General features: G+C 41.3%; 2 protein-coding genes across 2 annotated transcripts; one reads left to right on the top strand and one right to left on the bottom strand.

Moving 5' to 3' along the window:
• The first annotated feature begins 4,991 nt into the window (after window positions 1-4,991).
• ndufb2 (NADH:ubiquinone oxidoreductase subunit B2) lies at window positions 4,992-7,697 on the top strand. The gene is made up of 4 exons (XM_030788092.1): window positions 4,992-5,174; window positions 5,711-5,855; window positions 7,013-7,117; window positions 7,444-7,697. The coding sequence occupies exons 1-3, from the start codon at window positions 5,089-5,091 to the stop codon at window positions 7,085-7,087; spliced, it is 306 nt and encodes a 101-aa protein (XP_030643952.1). The 5' UTR covers window positions 4,992-5,088; the 3' UTR covers window positions 7,088-7,117; window positions 7,444-7,697.
• Window positions 7,605-22,247, bottom strand: kdm7aa (lysine (K)-specific demethylase 7Aa). Its single transcript, XM_030788080.1, has 18 exons — window positions 21,865-22,247; window positions 16,991-17,076; window positions 16,389-16,506; window positions 15,935-16,095; window positions 14,369-14,510; window positions 14,084-14,270; window positions 13,723-13,885; window positions 12,983-13,070; window positions 12,762-12,868; window positions 12,568-12,659; window positions 12,286-12,372; window positions 11,740-11,976; window positions 11,386-11,510; window positions 11,138-11,292; window positions 10,905-10,999; window positions 10,687-10,805; window positions 10,138-10,517; window positions 7,605-10,023 (listed from the first exon to the last, which is right to left on the bottom strand). The coding sequence occupies exons 1-18, from the start codon at window positions 22,017-22,019 to the stop codon at window positions 9,935-9,937; spliced, it is 2,586 nt and encodes an 861-aa protein (XP_030643940.1). The 5' UTR covers window positions 22,020-22,247; the 3' UTR covers window positions 7,605-9,934.
• Window positions 22,248-22,459: the final 212 nt, after the last annotated feature.

The raw sequence follows: 22,459 nt of genomic DNA, 5'->3' as shown, positions 1-22,459 counted from the left end.
GTCTCTTTTCCCTGTGCAAAAATGGCGGCCCTGGCAGAGCTACCGTAACTCCGCCTCCCCCACGACTTCCCCCTCCTTGGCACCCTGTGCCCCGCCTCCACAATCTACGGGGCTCACCGACATAAAATCTCAGGGGCGATGGGCCGGGAGGGGGATTCTTCCGATGCAAAGCGGGTGCACGTACATGGACCTCGCGTTACTCCTGTAGGTTTTCCTACGAGAGACTGCGATTGCATATAAAAAATATATCACTTTTTGAAATTGACAGTCTGTGATGAATCTGGTGTAAATGGGGCCCAGCAACAAAATCTCGATATTTAATAAACTGAACCGGTAAATCAGTAACCAAAAATTACTGAACAACTCTTACACTATGGTGACCCCTTTCATTGTTTAACAGCAACATTTCGTATTTGAGAAAGTGTATTATATGGACAATGAAAACAGTTTAAATAGATAATGGTCAACAGTGTAGGGGAAAAAACCCTAAAATATTCTACATATAGCAGATGCATATATATTATAATCCATAATGATATAATACACGTGAAATGTGGTCATAGTGCATATAAACAATGTATTTAAACCTATTTTAAAAGTGGTACAGTTTATTTAAGTTATATATTTATTTATTTTTGATACATGGTGACACTACTCAATGTTTAACCATTTAATTCCAGTTTTTCTCAGAAAACTGAAAACGCAATGCTTGAAACATAAAAAATATGTTGCAAAACCCCACACTTCCTGTGGTTTGTGTTTGCAATTATGTGCGTTCATATGTGGTTTCACTTTTCACTCAGGCCTCTGAATACAAGTTTGCAGATGTTCATGCATGTGAGGAAGGAAAATCTCCACATTATTTTAAAAGGTATACATTTGCAGATGTCAGCGTGCTCTGTTAAAAAGATTCTAGTGCCAGTGTTCTATACCTAAGGTTGATCTTTCAGGGATGAGTCCTTTTACTTTTATAGCTTCCTTGAGTGGATGTGGTTAAATGATCTATCTTTTCACTCTTCCAGTCCAGGTTCTTCTCCTTTTGTTTTCTCAGATTATAAATCAGTTTCCCATGGTCACACTTTTACAATCTAACAATGTTTGCAGAATTACAGCTGTTATAGCATGGTAATTACCCATTGACAAGAATGATGGAGGAACACCACCACAGCCTTTGCAGTTTATTCTAAATATATATACCGGTAGCTTGATTCTTCACTATTTCTTTTTGCCACAAAGGTAGTAGAAATTATTTACTCCAAGTATAGACCATGCAGTCATATTACCTACAAATGTTGAGTATAAGCACCTAAATCTGTGGCCCAGCACAGTGGGAGGCAGAAAATCTCCGTTATGTAACCCCCTTACACAAGCCCAGCGCTTTAGTGAAGGTAGGTGGGGTGACCAACTAGCACTAAACGTAAACATCTGGCTGCTGTCGCATTTGAAGTAGCATCCATTAGTGTCACTTGGATTGCTTGGACTTCTTACTGTTATGATGAAACGTTTAATATCACCTGTCCAGGCACGGAAGAAACGTAAATGATTAATTTTACATTATTGTAAAACATAATAGTGTCCGCTGCGAGTGCTTCCTGTAGTGAAACATAAGTTTGGAACGCAATATACATAAGGTTCCACAACATTTTTGAGCTGGAAATTGTCTGCAGCTGTGGGTTGCCTCCGTCAGGGTTAACTGTCAGACGGTCAGAAACTATCAGTCGGATTTGTGAAACCAGACTGCTTCGAGTGAGCGTTCCAAGCTCATCCTGGATGGACAAACCCTCCCCCACATTCAAGTCGATCCAAACCGCATCCCCTGCGCATGCGCACTCAGGACTATAAAGCTGGCCAAACTGTCACTAAAGTGACTTCACAGCGAAGAGGGGGAAAAGCAACACTCTGGGGCTAAACTGAAAATATTCAGTGTCGCTTTGCTCAACAGCCAAGCATGGGATCTTGGATATTCGATTGAGAAAATAAGAGTTGATGTTGGATAGTTCATTCACGTTGCCGACCTGGATTACACAACCCATCCAAAGAATATTTCTGTATTTTTAGTTTTCGGGACGCTCTTTAATAATTCTACGACTTTTTAAGTGCTCTTCCAGTAATACTATTCAAGTCAATCAAAATGGCGTTTTTATCCGCAATTACCCCTCCCTGCGCCGCGATTAAATATAGAATGACACTGCCCTTGACCAATAATACAAGCATTGTCCTGTTTTTACAGAGTTGGTTGGCTTTCGGTGACATCATTCGGCCAACAGATGTAGGCGGGCCTTGAGCTGTAAGGGGAGACCGGCGCACCCGGAGAATCGAAGATATTGTTTTGTACTCTGTCAGAACACAAAGTAATCTAAAGTAACCTTTGAATCTTCGTCCTCTGTATTCAAGTGTCGTATGTTATATTATTTACGTTTTAGTTGCGTTGTATCTGAAACAATTTTAACGCATTCACCTCAGTTCGATTACTTAAAACATGGCGACGATGCCTAAGACCAGTGCAAAGCACGCGTTGGGCGGGGCCGGTGTTGTGCCCCTGTGTTCGCCTAAAACTGTAATCAGGCGAGCATATGTGCGTCATAGTAATGGTACACGGAGAGGTGAGGAATGAAAAAGCACAGAAGTGTCTCCGTGATTACAGCGCCATTAGAAATCCCACACGTAACCAAATTGGTTGTAAGGTCTGTTCTCTGAGCTGGACGTTCGGTTTTGTAGATCGTTAAGCGTTTTATCTTTAGACCCGTGATTCATACAACATGTCGGATTGTGTCATGTTAGTAGCCCAGGCTTATTTCCTCTCTGACAAATGTCAGAACTGCAATAGTTGTATCAGTTCCTGCCCCACTATTTTTCCCTCTCGACAATCTAAGTCCTTAAGCAAAGTCGTTACCCATCACCGAAAGGCTAATGAAATAGCGCAGCTTGGATGGACACAGATGCATTTACTTATTTCTCCGGTACAACAGAATCGCTGAAGACAAGGTATTTCAGAAACTGTACATCGGTTCCATCAGTAATGCCACTGCTATCCAGACACTTTTGTGCAGAAGAGCATAATGGGGAGAATTCCCCTCAGAGAGAATTTCGTGCACAGCGGTTGAAAAAGGGGGACACCGAGAGACTGACTGTTTCCTGTTCTCATGTTTAAACAGTATTACAGACAAGTTTTGTTGTCCAAATTAAAAACCATCCATTTGAAGCCTTATTGTACGACTATTTCGTGTTTTTGTCCGGGGAAAGAAGTTGAGTCATCGTTTCCCCTTGCAGGATACTTGTTAAAAAAAAAAGACGGATTTTGTAGCAAGTTTGTATCTGTTCGAGAAAAAGAGTAGGTTAGATTAATGTGATTCTGCTGGCAATACAAGTGGCTGTTTCGCTATTATTCTGTTGGATTAGAAGAAAATATGGACCCTCTATTACCTTGTAGTTTTCTGACACAAAGATGTGCTGATTAGATTTTATCTGCTAAACAGTGCGGGCTACACAATGACGCATTTTATTTTAGCTCTAGTAATACGGCCGCCATGTTGTTGCTCTCTCGTGCGCTCCCTAGTTAGTTAGTAAATGGCGTTTTGGATTTCCCCCCCCGTATCCCGGCTGCATTCTTTAGGGAGTATTCGCAGATATCACATCGGTCGCTCCAAACATCGAGCGGCGATTAATTCTGACTACATTTTGTCTTTAAGAATCATAGTCCCCGATAACTCCGATTTAAACCTAAAATTCTCGTCTTTAACAAACCCATTCGAATTGAACTAGTACAGCCTACAAATAAATTGGATGTACTGACCATAGTCGTTCAGGTATATAGGCTATTTAAAGATTGACTGGTATTTCAAGATAAGAATCACATTTCCTTTGAACAGCAAGATGGATTGAAAATCTTCTGCTCTCGGGGGCCATTTTAAATTACCAATTCCCCCAGTTGTACTCTAACTGGAGTCATTCATTAGGCCTTTTAGGAAATACACGACCTGTTGTGTGGAGTTAGTGCACAAGTGACGGCGAAGATGAAATTATTCTACAACCCCATGTTGGGACAACTCAGTACGTCCTGTGCTTAACAATTGCCGAAGGATGAAGCCAATTTAGACTGAGACCACTTAAAGTCAGGTTGTCATCAAACTGCCCTGTTTATTTTTCTCTCACATTCATCTGCAGTCCTGTAGGTCAACAAAATACAGTACTGTACAAAAGTATCTCAGACCATGTTTGCATTATTCAGGTCCTCACATTTCGAAAGGAGCTGCTAGACTGTTAGCTGTTGATTACTTTACAAACACTCAAAAGTAAATGATGAAATAAATTACCCCCCCCCCCCTCCAAAAAAACACTCATGAAAGAAGCATGAGAGATGGACACAATCAACAACACTTGAGCGGTATACTGGGACCAGTCCTTGCGTCCCTATAGTGTATATTATTGTCAGCAAGCCGGCGATTGTTTACTGCTGATCGTATCTCTGTATACCAATATTAAAGCACTGCAAAATCGATTCGTTTCGGCCTTAAAAGTTATGTATTGATTTTAACTAGATTTTAACTAGAAAAGATCACAGCGAGACAAGAGGATTGTTATTCTACATTTTACCTCCTGGTATATTAAAGCATCAACTGACTACTATGAGTGAATCACGATGGGTCCACAGGCCTGAAATGATTGCAGTTTTTGACTGGTAGTTTTGACTACAGTGATAATACCCATAAAAAGGATGAACCGTCCCTGTTCTTATACTTATCCGCTAACAAATGAGTCTCATAAGTTCCGTGGTATATTCTCAAGGTGCACTCATTCCAAGGAAGAGTGAAATTGGTCATATGGCTCATATATTTGAGCTGTTTGGACCCAACTATTTTAGCATTACATTGTAATCGTAAACATTTGCTGCCATCTGGTGGTAAAAATTGAAGGATTGGAAAAGTAAACATGATTGAGTCATCAACGTTGACCAATCAAAATCCGTGTTGTTCCGAGGTCATTTATGCAGCCTCAAACAGTGCTAAGAAGGTGACATTTCAGTGTCGCCTTACGCTTTTAGTACAATCCAATTCGTTTTCATAAAGTGGTAGCAAATACTAAAAGAAAATGTCTTCCCTTGGGAGGGCAGTGGGCGTTCTTCGTGCTGGAACGCGGCTCTATCTACAAAGTCCTCGGAAAATTGTCTTTCGAAGGTAAGTTTTGTAGCGACGAAGGGAATTAGCGAGGTAGCTAGCAGGCTAGCAGAGCTCACAAGGGTCAAGCTAGTTTACCATCTGAAGGCTTCATGTTCATATCCTGCTCCTTGCACTTGTGTGCTCGAAACAAGAACAATTTAATGTCAAGATAAATATCCCGAGTAGATCAGTTGTATTTAAAATGATTAGTTAAGGTGACCATCGCAGATGAGTAAGGTAGATTTGAACAGAGGCGTACGGTGGGTGGCCTGCTATGTAAAACTAATTTGACCATCAGTCTTTTGTAGAACTGGAGTTTGTTGGTTATCGTTTTGTCATTATCATCATTTAGTTTACACCTTTATGGAACGACCGTATTACTCCACCTATTGTTATTATTTTTATTGTTGTTTTTGTTGTTGTTGTAGTATAACTTTTGGAGTGTTGGCTTCAGCTAATGTAAGTGTTTTACATGAATCATATATGGAGGAAAAGGTAGGTTTAGACAAACTGCAAACTACTGAGTGACAAACGTCAACGCCATGGTTTTGCAGGGCTGGTGGCGGTCCACACATTGAGGCTCAGTACAGACAGCCTCCTCAGATCACCAAAAACCAGAAGTTTCAAGCAGAGCTGCTGAGTAGTGCCATGTGGTTCTGGATCCTGTGGCACTGCTGGCATGACCCAGATGCAGTGTTGGTAAGTTGGTATTTTGTAGAGAGTGCCAGACAGCCAGTTGAAAAATACAGAAATGTACTTTATAACTTAATCTCTGTGGCCTGACTGACCGCTGATGCTTTTGTATTTGTAATTATTCATCACTGTAACTGATTGAATATCAAACTTTTCATGCAGTATCAGTGCGGTTACATGTGCAGGACAGTCTGATTAAAGCAACTATCGGATTATTATCAGATAAAGGAATATTCCAGTGTTCATGGTAAGAGAAGTAGTACAATCTGATTCACACAAGGAGGGATAAGGTTGCCTAATTAGCCTACAGGTATATTTTGGAAAACTCGCAGGGCACATTTCTCTGTCATATTTTGCATGCACGCTCTGCGAGGTCTGTAATACTAAAGACTATATCTAGGCCTAAAAGGAAAATAGTAATTGTTGTTTGGGGGTTTCCAACGGACTCGGATCTGTTCCGGAGTCCTGATGAAACTGGCATCAGTAAACGTAAAGTCTCCGCGATTGCACACGCACACTGTGAACAGTGAGCAGAATTTGTCTCTGCATTTAACCCATCCAACACACCAGTAGTGAACACACAACAGACGCCCGGGGAGCATTAGGGTTAAGTGCCTTGCTCAAGTCACAAGCCCGGTTCTCTAACCTTTAGACCATGGCTGCCTCAGAAAGTTTACTGGAGACCTTTCTGATCAGCTCACCATCTCTGGTCTTCCTGTGGTCTAGATATTTTAGTGTGTTTAATTCTTTTAAAACCCCAATCATAAATATAGTCTCCTGTCCAAAAATGATTGTTGTGTCTCTCCATGCTAGTTAGCAGCCTACCATAGATTGGGTAACAGTAAACTTTTTAGATTTTATTTAGTGTCCGCACAGTATTAAAGACCAGGTACACGCAAAATGATAAACTCCAACTGAAATCAGAGTGTCATTTACATGCCAGTTCTAAACAGAGAGAAACTGGGTTGTTCTTTTTGATTTCATGAAACTGGACTTCAGTCCGATTACCCAATCTACATGACATTTTTTAATCGAAGGAAAGATTGAAATTGGATTGTTTACCTGCGTGTAACCGCACTGAGTGTCTCCTTACACACTGATACATTATATACTTTAAATCGATAGATTCTATTTACTCAGTAAATGTTCCACCACTTCCCCAGGGTCATTTTCCTTGGCCAGACACCAGTGCATGGACAGATGAAGAGCTTGGAATTCCTCCAGATGATGAAGAGTGAAGACATCTACATTTGTCAAGCAAAGCTAAGGTGAATCCCCTGTTGTCATTTGCTGTGGCTGCTTAATTACAGCAGGCGGTAACTTCCTTAATGGGTTCATTTCTTTTAATGTCATGGGTAATGCTTCATGCATTTAGAGGTTCTGAGAGTGATGTGGTTCAAGTTTATCTTAGGCAGAAATTATATGTATTTTTTGTTTTGTGGTTGTGTTGGCCATGTATGCAAAGTCTTCTGAAAACAATCAGTTGACTTTTGAAGCTTGCATGTTGAACAGGTGTCTATTACAGAATATGAATCTATTACGTGCTGTGATGATACAGCTGAGTCAATGTTGTTCTTTTTGTTTCTCACTCTAGGTCTTCTATCTGTCCGATTGCTCTTCACACAACCTGGATTTTGTTCTAAGCCAAGGATCTCACTAAAAATGTCATTGTTGTAAATAGATTATTAAAAAGGATTGTCAGAATGACTTGTGGCATTGCTGAGAAAGTGACGACAGACTGCTAAAAGAGACTCCTTTGATTCTGCCAATAGTGTTTTATTTCTCACTTTGTCAAATCAGAGGTAAAACTGTGATTAATAAAAGTGATTAATAAAATTATTCAACACATATTTACAAGTAATTTTTTTCTCAAATACAGTGACATTTACATTGCATGTGAAAACATTTGTCACCTTGACATTGTTCATCTGTAGACATTATTAGGGGTCATCAGGGAGTCAGTGGAATAAAATAAAGGAAATTGACCACAGTGATGCTCAACCCATACCACAAATGGTAAACCGCTCTGTATCCCAAAGTTCAATAAATACTGTACAATAAATCACGTGAGGATTCCTGCCTGCAGGCCAGTTCCACAAAATGACAGGTAAATCTTCCCACTGCAGAGGAGACAGTACATTGCAAATTTCAACAAAGGTAGCACTAATCATGAGATTTTTTTTTTTCCAATCAAAACTGTAGATTAAAATTACATGGCTGACTGCACATACTCTCAGTAATGCAGAATGTGAGAGGACTGGTTTTCTGAATTGGGGTGAACTTAATAATGAGTGGTATGGAACCTCTACTGCTGAATGAGGTAAAACGAGTAAGGAACATATGAGAAGATCACAGCTTATGATGTTGCTGGTGATGACATCAAATATGCCACAACAAAGGAACAGTTCCCTGAGAAAGACTGTAGATCCCACAGGAGAGGACATTTCATCAGTATTATACAAAATACCCTCATGGAAAACAATCAGCTGGTGATTAGGCAGATGATCAACTATTTTTCATTGAAAACCTCCCTGTTCATCCAGGAAGGCAGGATTTCACAATAGCTTTGGAGAGTCTGCCAGTACAACAGCATGCTGTGTAGCAGAATGTAAATTAACTAAAGAAAATCTTCTGGATCATTAGCAACACTCTTACTTTCTGAAACCCCCTAAGTAAAATCAATTTATTATTCGAGTCTTGGCTATGACTTCCCAGACAGAAATGTTTGGGAAATTTGTTAGCGAACCTTGACAAGTTTCTAATGCAAAGTACTGTGGCTTAGTATTTAACTATATAGAACTGTAATGTGTGATAGCTTGAATTTATGATCTTCAAGTTAATATTTACAAAAGGAGTAAAATCATGGAGAAACACCGGCCTGTGAACTACAGACACCAAATAAGGAAGCACATAATGTATTGTATATCATTATTTAACTCAAATTAATAAATAAGTTAACAGCCAAACAAACAAAACAAAGCAAACAGACATTTAGGGAAAAAAATCTATAAGCACAAAACTCAATCAATTTTTCCAGTGCACACATCTAATGCTCAAAAATAACAAATCACTCATTCATTACTTATATGCTACAACTGACACATTTCTTTGTCAGGCAGCACTTTCATTTATAGTCTTTCCTCGGCCACCTGGAGGCATAACAGTATGCAATTAGACACAGCATCATCTTGGCCTCAAATTCCTGTCATAGTTAAATATGGTCTTAATATTCACAAGATTTGTGTCTGTGTTAACATTAACAGACCATCATTTAGAACAATTAGGGTTGGCACCTTAAGAACTTAAGATGTAATTTCAAAGAAAAAATTGCTAGTTACACACTGCTGACCAGTGATCTTTGGTTAGACTTGTTAAATGAGAGTGCTGCCATAAAAGAAGAAGAAGAAAAAAAGATCAAGTCTCCAGTAAACACCACACAATTATTGCTGGTTTTGAGGACAAGGGGATATAGCAGGATGTACAAATAATCAGCACCATCAAGAAATATCAGTCTTTAACCCGGACTCCCTTCAAAGGGCCTTGCAAGATTAAATAAATAAAGAAAAAAAAGGAAAGCCACTTAAGAGTCAGGCGATCTTGTCCCAGTGTCAGGCAACAGCAGGCCAAACAACCAGCTCTCAACATTGTCGACGTCTTGAAAGCAATGATTTTTTTCACTTAGTGCTACACTTATTCATGGGAGCAGAGAGAGGTGTTCCGGAGATGCGGGGTTGAAATGTAAATGCAAACAGTTTCAGGTTCTGGTTGAATCCCAGGCAGGATTTTCCACTAAGACAGCGTTTGAATAAGTGCCACTTTTGCAAGACAAACTGACAAAGGATCTCTTTTAAACTCCGGGTGATTATTAGACGACGGGTCTCCAATTAACATTGAATCTTTTTCTGTGACATGAGGCAAGGTGCTCCGGTAACTCAATATACCCTGTCTTCCAAGCATGCTTAGTGTATGAGTGCGTATGAGTGAGCGAGAGGTGAAATAAACAAAAGCTATCTCGAATGTCTGTGTGTATTCCAGGGAAAGCTGGAACTCCAAATACTAAAGCTTCTTCATTGTCTTCCACAATATTAAACAAAGAGATGATTTTGTCTGCTTAGCTTCAGGATCTTCCCCAGCCTTTGTTTAGCTGTTGCCATTCCTTTTTTAGGACGCTTTCCTGAAAAGACATCCACCGAAAGAAAACATTAAGCATGGTTTGGTTAAATAAAAAAATGTAAGAATGTGGCACCAGACAACCTTTTAAATTGAGACTGGAAATGCACACACAAACCTTTAGTTGCCTGGTTGCTGATCGGTGAAGGGTTGGAAGCGTGCCTCTTTGATGGGTGTAATGGAGGGGACAGGGAACTCTCTCGGTATTCGTAGTCTGCTCCTGGACTGCCGTCTTGACTTAGGGGACTGTGATGGCTTAACGAGAGCCCATGGTTGTCCCAGGCCTCACTGCTACTATTGCCTTGACTGTCCATAAATCCTTTAGCATCTTGACTGCTTTGTTGATGCTCCTCTGTAGATTCAGGTGAGCTGTGAGTTAAGCTTAGCCACCACGGCTCTTGAGAACCAGTGCCTTCTGGTGTCTGTGGACACAGTAATCCAGCCATGGACAGCATGCCTTGAATGGCTTCTTCTGTGGTAGGTGAGGTAGGACGTTCTCTGCGAAAAACAAACACTGACATTATTCAGTAGCTTTGTGTAAAGCAAATCGTTTATGTCAAAACCAGGGCCTGATATATTCACACACACTCCACAGTACTGCACAACTGACAGTATGATGGGAAGTGTAGACCTAGTGTGATCTTAGTTAAAGGCAGAGGGGTTGTACCTTTTGAGTGATTTGAGTTGTTGGCTGTGTTGCCGGCTTGTCTGCTGTTTCATCTCCTCTTCTCCATCTTCTCTTTCCTCTTCTGAACTCCCTGAGTCTTCCTCTGAGGAGTCTTTGTGCTGAAAGAATGACAATCAGCATTCTCAGTTTTAAAACCCCATGACAGCAAGAAAGGATTGAATTGAAGTCTGATATTAGTAACAATGTAATCTAAGTACCTCTGCGCTGCTTCCATCCTGAGATTCCCCATCTGAGACACAAGGGTGCTTTGAAGTTTTTCTCCTGAGTTCTGTATGAATGTGCTTATGCAAACCTTGTCAAAACGATAATCAGGTCAAAACTGAACAACAGGGAGCAACTAAGCATAAATACAAAGTAAAGAAGTTATCAGAGGATAATTTATCAGTTAGGGCTCAATCATAAAGCCGTTACACAAGACTGAATTGCTTACTCTGGTTGGTAGGGTTCTCATATTGACCCATGGTGCTGTGTTGCTCCACTTCCACCCTCTCAGTCTTTATCTCCTTCTGTTGGGGTGCCAAAGTCTTTCTACTTTCTTTTTCTTGTTTCAGCGTACTGTTCTTTGGCACGCAATGCCTGCCATCTCTGCCAAGGAGATACTCAATTGTCAGAATGGGACAGAAAAACTTGATGCATCTCAATGAGAAAAAAAAAAAAAGGATGTGGCTGAAGTCTCACCGAACAATTCTTCCATTGCAAAGCAACAGACGAAGGTTGTTGTTATGACTACTCTCCATGGCTGCTGCAGAAGCTGTGCAAACTTTGTTAAATTTTCCATTCACTTTAGAGTTAAAGCCAGGATCCTGTAAAACACATGACAAGAACTACTTAATAAGAGAAGAAAATGATGGTCTCCATTGCCCATCAGAGGTGTTTCAGATATTAAATGCTTATCAAACTGGTATTTTGTGGGTACATGTACCACCTGGAAATCTGGGTGTGGAGTATTTCTAGCAATGTTAGAATTTTCATAAATCTTCTGAGTAGACATTTGAGGGACACACTGTCCATGATATGAGATGGTGAGATCACCTCATCCAGTAGACCGACCTCCAGCCTCTTCAGGACCTCCTGTGTGTGCAACTCCAGGATATCTAGATTTGAGGGTGGTTTGGGTGTGTGATGGTGATGGTGCTGGTGCTCCCTTAGCCGTCGTGCCACCCGCTTTGCCTGGCATCCACGTTCCAGTGCTGAGCGTGTCAATGGGCACTCTGCACTTCCCTGAGACTTGACTGTGTGCTTATGTCCTGGTGCATTACTCTGGTCATCCTGCCACCATAAAGAAGAGATCAGAGGAAAGGCAAAACACTGAATGCCAGTAAAAGCAACAGAAACAGAAGTGACTAATTATATCTATTTGTGCCACATTAAATAGATGAATGATCCCCAGTGGTCATAAATCAACGCCGCAATTCTTCCACTGTGATGACTGAGCCAGGGCTACAACAGCAGCTTGTACCAACAGAGGGTGCCAGTGAGCAGATCCTAAAATCTCCGTGTTCCTGTCTGAATCTTTGCCAACTAACAGAGAAGCCCCTCTAAATTCACTTTGAACCCTTACTGCCGACAGTCTCTTACCTCCAGGTGACGGATTTCCTTAGTAAGCTCTTTGATAAGATGGTTTGGCCTAATGTTATCTGGAACCTCACTTGTTGGCTCATTCAGCTGGAAGAATAATGAGGAGAGCACAAAGAATGTTATAAAAAAAAAAAAGTTTCTAGCACTGTGGTTCAATGCTGCAGGAAACCACAATTAAAGCCATTATCTACCTATTAAAGACAACCACTCAGGTTTAGGTGTTTATATAGCGTTCCTAAGTCATGTCATTTGTAAATGCATATGCATTCATATGGTCCTCACCTCTCTCCGCAGCCAGGTTTTCAGTGCACTGATTAAAGCTTTCACTCCTTCCACCAAGTAGGCCTTTGGCTGACAATGATCTTCTCGTAATTCTGAACATTAAAAGTAAAGACCTAAATTTTATTACAAAATATGACCTGCAGCCTCCTCTATTTAAAACCAAGAAATATAAAGGTTTTTCCTCTTACACTTACCCTTTAGGGTCTCAAGAAGGTTTTTGGCCACATACCAGCAGATGGCCTCAAAGTAGGGGAACTTAAAGAGATCAGGGGTTTTCAGACGTCGTTCCATCTCATAACACCTGAACAATGATGGAGGAAACAACACTATCAAACTGTGTGATAAACCCACAGACTCCAGGTTCTCCCTTATCTCTGCAATAAGTGCAACAGGACAATAAGCTTCAGAACTGTACCTGAGCTGCATGCCTATATTAAGATTGTGAAGAAAGTTTCCCCCAAATGCCATACAGTCTTGAGAGGTCAAAACAGCATGGATCCATCCTGCAGATGGAGGAACAACAGGTCAATAAATGACTGATGAGGATCATGTTTTTATATGGACAAAGATTAGCTTACTGGAGTTAGCATACTGATGGACAAAGAGAGGCTTAGTGGACGTACAGCTGAGTGTCAATCTGAGGAGTTAAGGAAAGTCACACAGCTCTGACACAAACTGAAGGAATGCATAGTTCCTTTTTCCCCCTCCCCCCAACATAACACTGTAAACGCTTCACCCTGGAATCAAACTCAGTAAACGAAATCATCACTTAAAGTGCTGAGCTTGCACACACAGACTGTTGTGTAAGAGGAGTTCCACTGTGTTGTGAAAACAGTTTTCCATTCCATAAGTTTGTTCCACAAAAGCACCGTAGTCCGCCTGCATGGTTTCAAGTTGACTGTTATGTTTACAGTGTTGCCTGGCAAAGATTCTAACTTCACATTCCTCTGGTAATGAGAGGTCGTTTACTTCCAAATTCTGAGCCAGTTCTTTCCTGGCACGCTCCCTGGGAAACTGCTGATATTATTTGTGCTCCAGTGTACTTACATAATCGTTTTAAAACGATAATGCATTGACTGTTTTTCATTAAACTGAAGCAATCCAAAGATAAGGTCCTGAGAAGACTATAGCTAACATGGTTTAAGTCACACTCACCTGTGGGGATGAGAAGGGTGGTTCCCTGCCGTACTACACATTTGTAGCACTTGTCCACTTTCTCTCCAAAAAACACTTCACTCTGGTTGGGAGATGAGCTCCACGCCTCATATAGTGCAAGGTTAGCCTTGGTTGGCTTAATCAAGTAGAAAATTTTTTCTCCCTTTAATGAAATAAGAAACAAGGCATCATCAAAGATTATGGATACACACTGATGTACTTTTCAGGCAGGAGCATGGACGTTTTTACATGGAGAGAAACGCTGCATGGATATATTACAGGGAGAGGTTAGAAATTTGAAAACAGTTGTGATTTTTCCAGTGTATGTTCACAAAGCATACACATTGGTCTCAGCTCTCACCCAAAGCACATGGTACCAAACAGATGTGCCTCCAAAGTCTATGTGGAAGTCAGTGTAGCTGTTCTGCACCCCCATCAGACAGTACTTCTGCACAAACGGCTTGGGGAAGAATGAATCGTCAGGCCAGTAGTTCTCAACCCATGACATCTTCTGAGCTATGTCTGGCACCGCCACCAAATTTGCCATCCTACAGAGGAGAGATCAAAGCTTACTCAAGTGCTTTCATCTGTGTGTCTGTCTCTGAACTGAAGAAAGTAACGCACAAGTCCAAGCGCTGACACATACTTGGTATCTGAGAACTCCAGGCTGATGACATTCAACACCTTTGGCCGTTCTGGCTGGTAGTAATACTTCACAAACTCGCAAAGTTTCATCTTGCTGTCAGCTTGTCTGGCAACGTCAATGACATCGATGACTTTGTCACCACCTGAGGAGACCAAACAAATGATTCATGTCAGTCTGTTGACTGAAGAGTCGCAACTCAATTTTCCTCCATCAGTGTGGATGATGTGAAGCAATTTGGTCCTCTATGGCATTTCCTTTATTTCATTAGGGCAAAATGCTTTCCTGTGTAAATCTGCCAAATCTGTTAAGAACAAATGGGAGCACATGGTCAAAGCTAAGCCTGCAGTTAGCTGGTATGTCTCCACATTTCTCCTCAGCCCCAACAGCAGGCCAAACAGAGGCAAAGAAGAAACCCAGTGTCATGTATATCCACATCGCCGATCTTAAAGTGGGAAAGAGAAAGCAGAGCAATGGGTGTAACGAGATAAAACCCTCCAATACACAGTTGTAAGGCCACAAATCAAAACTGCCTGGGAGAGCAACGGGGGCGGCCAGAAACAGGCCTGCCAAAAAAACTGCCGGGCTGGACAGCTGGTGGCTGTATGGTCACCCCTCCCCCACACTGTCCTCACCCAGGTGGCCGGCATCAGATGACAGTGGAGTCACTGCTGGGGTTAGAACTAGAGGAGGCCCACTGAGATCAGTGTGAAGCCAGCTCATACAGTCCAGTGTATCAAAGGCCAGAGCTGCAGTCAATAAAAGCCCCATCAGATCTGTCCCAGGGGCCCAGTTGTTCTCAGTATTAATTAATTCCCCAAGCGAGACAACCAGTTCAGAAAACACTAGAGCAGCTGAAGCAAAAAATATGCCAGCTTTGGACCTCATGGTAGTCACTATCCTTCCATGTACAGATGTTGGGGGAGGATAAGTGTTTTTTTTTTCTCGTGGGTGTGTGTTAGTGAATGGATCCCGAAAAACAAAATAGGGCGATGGGGCACTGAAGCTCCCAAAGGTCTGGTCCTTTGCCAGACAAAGATAGCAGGTTAGAGTCCCATTGTTTTACAATGACTGTAAGAGTGCAACATGATCTCCTGAGTAGTTTACTCCCAGTCACAACACCTGCTACACTTGAGTGGCTTAACGCTCAGCAGTGCACGAGTAGAAATGTAATCTGAACTCCCAGATAAAGTACAATTACGACAGAACTGAACTCAACATGTTGGTCTATGTATAATGGACATGTAACAGGATCCCAGATGTAAGAGATTCCTAATGGAGAGAGGAGGTGATGAACTCAAGAGTTACATAAGTCAGCCCCCCGTTTGCTAAACCATGGGGCAATGGCTGATAAAATAAAGGATGCAAACTTGTACTCTTTATCTGGGATGTTCCAGACACATACAAAGCATGTTGATCCCAATTAAGGTGAATAGACCTATTGCAGGTGAATACACCTATTGCTATATTCATTATACTTACATGTTGGAAATCTTGCACATACAGGCACATTTTAAAGCATACATTCATTTGGCCAAGGCACTATCCGTCCTGTTTTCTGTTCCTTACCTACATAACGTTCAACATCTTTCACAGAGAAAGATGGGGGTGGGACTTTAAGGCCCAGTCCCTCCAGTTCAGGCACTGCAATGGGGTAGTGGAAGCCCTCTCTCTCCAAATACTTCTGGGTTACATGACTCCCATGCATCTTTAATAGGATTTCATCTGCACTGTATAACAAGACAAGGAAGGAGAGCAGTTCAATGTCAGTCCATGTTTTTGTGTTTTTATGCTCATCAAATTGCGTTTATTACTTAAAACTGGACAATATCCAGCATCAATGAACAACAGATCAATAATCTTGTTACAACTGATTTACATCATTCTTGTGAACTAGGGTAAGAAAATGACAGTGCAACAAACAGTGAAGTCTGTCATCACTAAGGAGGTCTGAGACCTCTCTGTGGTTGGTCGCTTGTCTCCTGAGTGACAGATGACGTGGTCTGGAATATTGTTCACCTACCTGGCAAAAGTCCTAGCCTGGAGCTGCTGAACAAACACAGTTGTCCCAGCCTGCACTGGCTTGGTTCCATCATCTGGCTCTGTGTAGTCATGTCGATGCCAATTATTGCGCTCTTTCACTGTGGGAGGAAGGAAAAACATTAACAGTTATTACCACTAAGTATTACAAATATCCATAGAACCCCCCCCCCCCCCCCCCCCCCACACACACACACACACAAAATTCTTTCTGTAATTTTATTCAGCGGAAGGTCTTACGGCCTCATTCAAAGAATCAGTCTGTGATTCAATAGTGCTGTTGGTACACATTCTACGCTCTCTACAACACGGTTTCTCAGTTTCTCAACTCATTTTTTAAACACCCCCTGTCTCTACAGACACAACCAAGTCAGCTAATCAGCTAATTATCACACAGTGCACTATTAGAGTCAGGCATCTCAGTGCAAACACACAAACAAATACAGGGCTGCAGAGGATACTTGAGCACTGGGTTGAGAAACTCTATAAGGCCTATGGTCCTTATAATGAGTTAGAGTCAACTGTTCTTGGACATGATTCCCCAGAGAGTCATTCATCAACCAGAGGCTGAATGAAACTACTCACTCAAGGAGGGTCCATGGAGGACTTCACAATTGGGACAATGGTACTCGTCAATATCCACAGCATGGTGCTCCTCCACCTGAACGCAGCTGAAAGGATGATGAACACAGGCACATGGTCATTATTATTATTGTAGCCAGCATTATGATCATGTGTGGCAGAATACAGACAAATACATTTACCTGTCTCATCCGTTTCATTTCAAATAAAAAAATTTATAGCTAGGCCTAAGTGGATTTGCATGCTTCTAGAACCCGCAAATGACAGAGGAGTATGATCTATTTGAAAGGAATTTTTGACCTTTTTTTGGAGAAACCAGAGTAAACCATATGACATGTAAGCGTAAAACAAATCACACTGGTTTACTACAACAGCCTGAGAAGTTTCTACTGTATGATCAGCAATGCAGACATGGATGACCAAGAAGATAAGAATATTGCACAATAAGTAAACGGCCCTTAAAACCTGTAAAACAACACAATGGGAACTCTTGATCACCCTAATTCCTTTAAAACCAATGACAGGAATTAAGTTAATCAATTCAGAGTATTTCCTACAAATGAAATAACACAATTATCAGCCAAAACAAACACAAAAGTAATATGCGGATGTGGCACAATAAAATCATATCAATGCACAAAAAAAGTTTTTTAAAGCTCTGTCTAATGACCTCCAACTACATATCAGCTTTATACTCCATTACTGTGTCTTGTCATGGTGTGTTTTTCTCCTTAAGTACACTGACAGTTTGTGCTACACAAAACACAGGCAAAGCCACCATCAAATCCTGTCAATTCCACCAGGTAACATTCCTGAGCACATTCCTGCATGCTTCACTTCTGACAGCGTGACCCAGCTCAGTAACGCCTGTGTTTGGATAAGCAAGAATGTTCACATTTGTCAAAATCAGGCTAAGCAAAATCTTACACTTCTGGCCCAAACACAAACACTGATAATTTGTTTTGTGTGATCAGGGGCCCAATTATTTTGAGAGTGGCACATCATGTGCATGCGCAATCAACATTCTAAAACGTGTGTACAATCTGTACAGGAGACACTGTGCAATACTAGTCCAATTAACAGTATATGATGACATCAACATTGCACTGCACATCAACTCTTCACTTCACAAAAACATCTGTTTAAAAAAAAGAGACATTCACAAATTTGTACTGCTCAGTCAAAGCCTGGCCTTTGCTCTTCATACTGCTCTTTCTGCAAATGTCCACTTCCACAGCCTTCAGACCAGTGAATGAAACTGCTATTCCTGAGAGAACATGGTGTGACTTTACAGAGCAGACCTGGGGTAATATGTTGACAACGCTCTGATTTGATAAGGGTCATGAGGGTACCAATTCCCAAATTCTGTTTTCCCCCAAGGTTTAACTCACAATCACTGCAAATGGCTGACAGTGTGTTTTTTGAGAGGTTGTAAAAAACAGCAGGATATTGGGATAGAACGGCAACCGGAGCTCATCTCCTCAAAAAAAGTCTGCATTGAATGGGAAGCACAACTGTTATCTGCTTTGATCTGCTCATTATTACAGGAAACGGTCAGTAAAGCAAGGTAGCCCAATCAGAACCCCCTCAGGACCCCAGGACAGCTTGCAGGAGTTGGTGCTTCACTTATACAACAACGAGAATAACCACTACACACGGCCCTGCAAAACTGAATAAGTCTTTAGTTGAGAAGGATGAGTGACTGAATAGCTTAAAAAAAAAAAAGACTCCGTGAAAGAACACCCACTCCATCAGAGTGGCCTTCAGACCAAGAACCTCCATTCTCGTGCTTCCTCCTCTCTTGGACAGACACTACGGAGAAAGTTCATTCTCTTGGACAGGAAATGCTTCTGAGTCATCTGGGTGATTATGTCACGGCGAAATGAGAGCAAGTTCCTGCCCTGACTGTGGGCCATGTGAGGTTGTTCTGAGCTCAAAGAGAGAACTGTTCTCCACCTCCTCATCTACTCTTTGTGTAACAGTCCAGGAATCAGGGCACTGTGCCACACAAGCTGCACTGCGTCAGCAACTGTGTCACTGATTAACTATGCAACAAAGCTCCAGGAGCCTGGGAAAGACAGAGGGAGTGAGGCAAGACACTCAGGAGCGGGCTAAGTGTCACCTACAGAACACGCACTGCTTACATCAACCAAAAACAACTAGAGTTCATAGTACCCCAGCATAGTTTGGTCTACTTTTATCTGCACTATATGAGAAGAGGCTGCAGGAAAACCCTTGACATTAAACATGCATTCCAAATGATGACAAACTCTGACTGAGGTGTTCATAGGGATGGTGAATAAGATTGTGCTAAAACTCAGCTCAACAGAACAGGGGAAACAAACTGGTTTAATCACTATCCTGTTCAGCAAAATCTAGCCCGCAAGATTCTGTAAACACCAGTTTTATCAGTCACTAAAGACAGAACGCACAAAGCAGTGGTCTTGAAGAATTAAAACGTTTTTAAAATCATGATATCAGAAGGTAACTAATTTGTTTACAACACTGACCAATCTCATATGCTTGCCAACTACAATGACTACAAACCACAGAAAGGAAGTGATAGAAAACAGCGCTTAGTATATGCTAAAGAGGGCTAATAATCCCAGCTCCCTCAACTCCCCCCCTCCCCAGCCTCCTCATTGGTTCACACCTTTCTCTGGATTAAAGCACAGTCTTGTGATTGGCCAACAAGACTAATCTGATTTGAAAGCAACTAGTCTTGCACACCAATTCATGCAAGGGCAGATTTTAATGTATTGACATATAAAATTCTACATGGGCTTGCACTGGCCTACCTATCCAACTTAATTACAACCTATAACCCCCCTTGCACCCTGCACTCTCAAGATTCTGGACTATCAGTTGTTCCAAGAGTTAAAAAGAAGTCCACTGGGCTACAGAGCCTTTTCCTACTGCTCTCCCTTCCTCTGGAATAGTCTACCTACAGAAATTAGGGAGGCAAACTCTCTTCATACAATTAAAAACAAACTAAAGACTTATCTATTTTCTCTAACTTATAAATAATATCATTTTGATTTGACTTTTTTATGTACATGTAAAACTCTTTGAGACTATAAATACTGATACTGCGTTCTAAATAAACTCATATTAATATTATTATTATTATTATTATTATTATTATTATTATCATTACTACACAAATCTAAAGGTCTTCAGTTAGTGATGAAAAACAAACTTGTTTGGGCAATCAGCAGGCAACTGCTTCACATGACTGCTGACTACCACAACGCAAGTAACAGAGCCAAATATTTCCCCTACTTTGCTAGTCTGTAAGTGACAGATTTCCCTTTTTTATTCTGGAAGCCTCCACAGGAAATACAGGGTGATGGCAAATGAACTTGACAAGAAACCAAGAGATCCCCTTTAACACACAAACAGGCAGAATCAGCCTTTGGCCTCTGTCTCCTGGGTGGAGATCTTGGCAGCTTCACAGAGTTATGCAAGACTGTTCATTTTCAACGGATGCAAAACTGTACACAACTGATTCTGTTTTCAAAGGTTGAGAATGGAAAGTAAACCATGAACTTTAAAAGGGGGTTATGTTACTTGGTCAAATCTGTTTTGGTTTATAGACTAGTACTCTTAGCTTCCCCGCCCACAAATTTCACAACAGGTCCATTAATTAGAGGAGGACAATTTTTTGTCCTGTGCTAAAAGTTAAGACTAATTCTGCTTAGCCTCACCAAAGTTTTAGTGGCCCACTTGTACAATATCCCATAGTGTACTCTTTTATTGACGGTAATATGGTGAAGCATGATTACAGTGCTTTAGGAGGCACTTTAGGAAGCCAATTGAGGCATAATTATGCATGATGGCGCATGATTATGCCACTTTAGGAAGTCATGATTAGCTTGACCTGTGAGATGTAAATGACAAATGGATAAACTGTGGATAAAATGAAAGCTATATTTCTTCATTTCATTTGTGCTGCTATCCCTAGAGCCACAAGATCTCCAGGCAAAAAGTCTCCAGCCACAAGATCTCCAGGCAAAAAGCTTTTGGAGCAACTTTGGGATTAAGTGTTTTACTGAAAGGCACATTGACAGAGAACAGTCATGCTAAGGACTTGAACCAGCAACCACCTGGTCACTAGACTATACCCTTTACTTGTAATAAACTACAGATCTGTTATCATGTAATGTTGCTAGCCTCTTGGTGCTTTCTCAACGCGAGTAACTGAGAATATGATGACACAACCTAGTGAGGACTATGGCATGATCTGCAGCCTATTTTTCGCAGTACAATGTCAGATGGTTCTTTGTAACTTAAAAACTATCAACCTGACTGTTGTTATGTAGCTCGAAAGATGCTGTCTTGACTAGAAACAGTAATAACCAATTCATCTACAAGATAAAAACGTAACCATGTACGCTCTGGAAAAACAAACGAACAGAACAAAACTGTCAAACAACCGTTTAGACAAGGCAATAGACAAAAACTCAGCCGACCTGCTGTTACGGTTAACTTGGTTAATAAAATGACACTCAGAGAGAATCAGGTCTGGGTACTTATCCGAGAATTATCCTCTGTTAACTTGCTGTTCACAGCTGAGAAAGCCAATACTCACGACACTAATTTTCGCTTTCACAACCGTATTGAGCAAAAGCGTATTAACTCAGTATTCGGCGAGTGCTTAATCAGTCATGTCTTCGCGCCTCACCAACGTGTCTAAGACGTCCCCCGTACCTGACCAAAATCGGGCTGTATTATGCCTGACTAAGTTTGTTCATAGAGGACCCCTAAACCCACCGCATGACACCCGTTTGACGTAAAAGAAAAGAAACACCTAGCTATACCCAAGTGAATATTTAACTCTCTGTCTTATTCTTTGAAGGTACATGTGAAGTACATACCTGCCGTGAAACCAGTCCTTACAGATGTCGCATTCTATCATAAACCGGTTCACATCGTAAGGCTGCCGGCAGACACAGTACAGCTGGGCAGCCGCCATCTTCCTAATGTCCCCAAACAACGCCGGAACCAAGCGGGGCGGAGATTGGTTCAGCATATGCCGCACGATCACATGCGGGAGAAAGGCATGTCCACCGTTTCAACTATTAGCAAAATAAAAGTCCAACAAGACTGAGGTCTTTGCGTTAAAAAAGGGGTTTCTAAATGCTATTAGAACACCGAATGTTAATCACTTTGTTTCCAAACCCTACACAAAACGACAGCAACTCAAAACTATTTTAGAGCTGACTTGCTTCCTCGGTATGTATTGAAAGTTACGCCCTACCTCACTTAGCCAAGCCACTTCCACTTAGGGGGCCAGCCATTTAAAAATGTTGACCTCCAGTTTACGGAAGAAGCTCATCGTGCTTGGGTATGCCGTAATATTGACGTCAGTATCCACGTTTTATTCCACCACATTACGCGGATTGAGAACATCGCGTTTTATTTTAAGAATACATAATTTGAAGAACGTATATCTGTATCTGTGTGATATCA

Source organism: Chanos chanos, chromosome 1 (assembly GCF_902362185.1).
Source record: "Chanos chanos chromosome 1, fChaCha1.1, whole genome shotgun sequence".
In the NCBI taxonomy this organism is placed as follows: Eukaryota; Metazoa; Chordata; class Actinopteri; order Gonorynchiformes; family Chanidae; genus Chanos; species Chanos chanos.
This window is presented reverse-complemented; position numbering and strand designations above follow the sequence as displayed.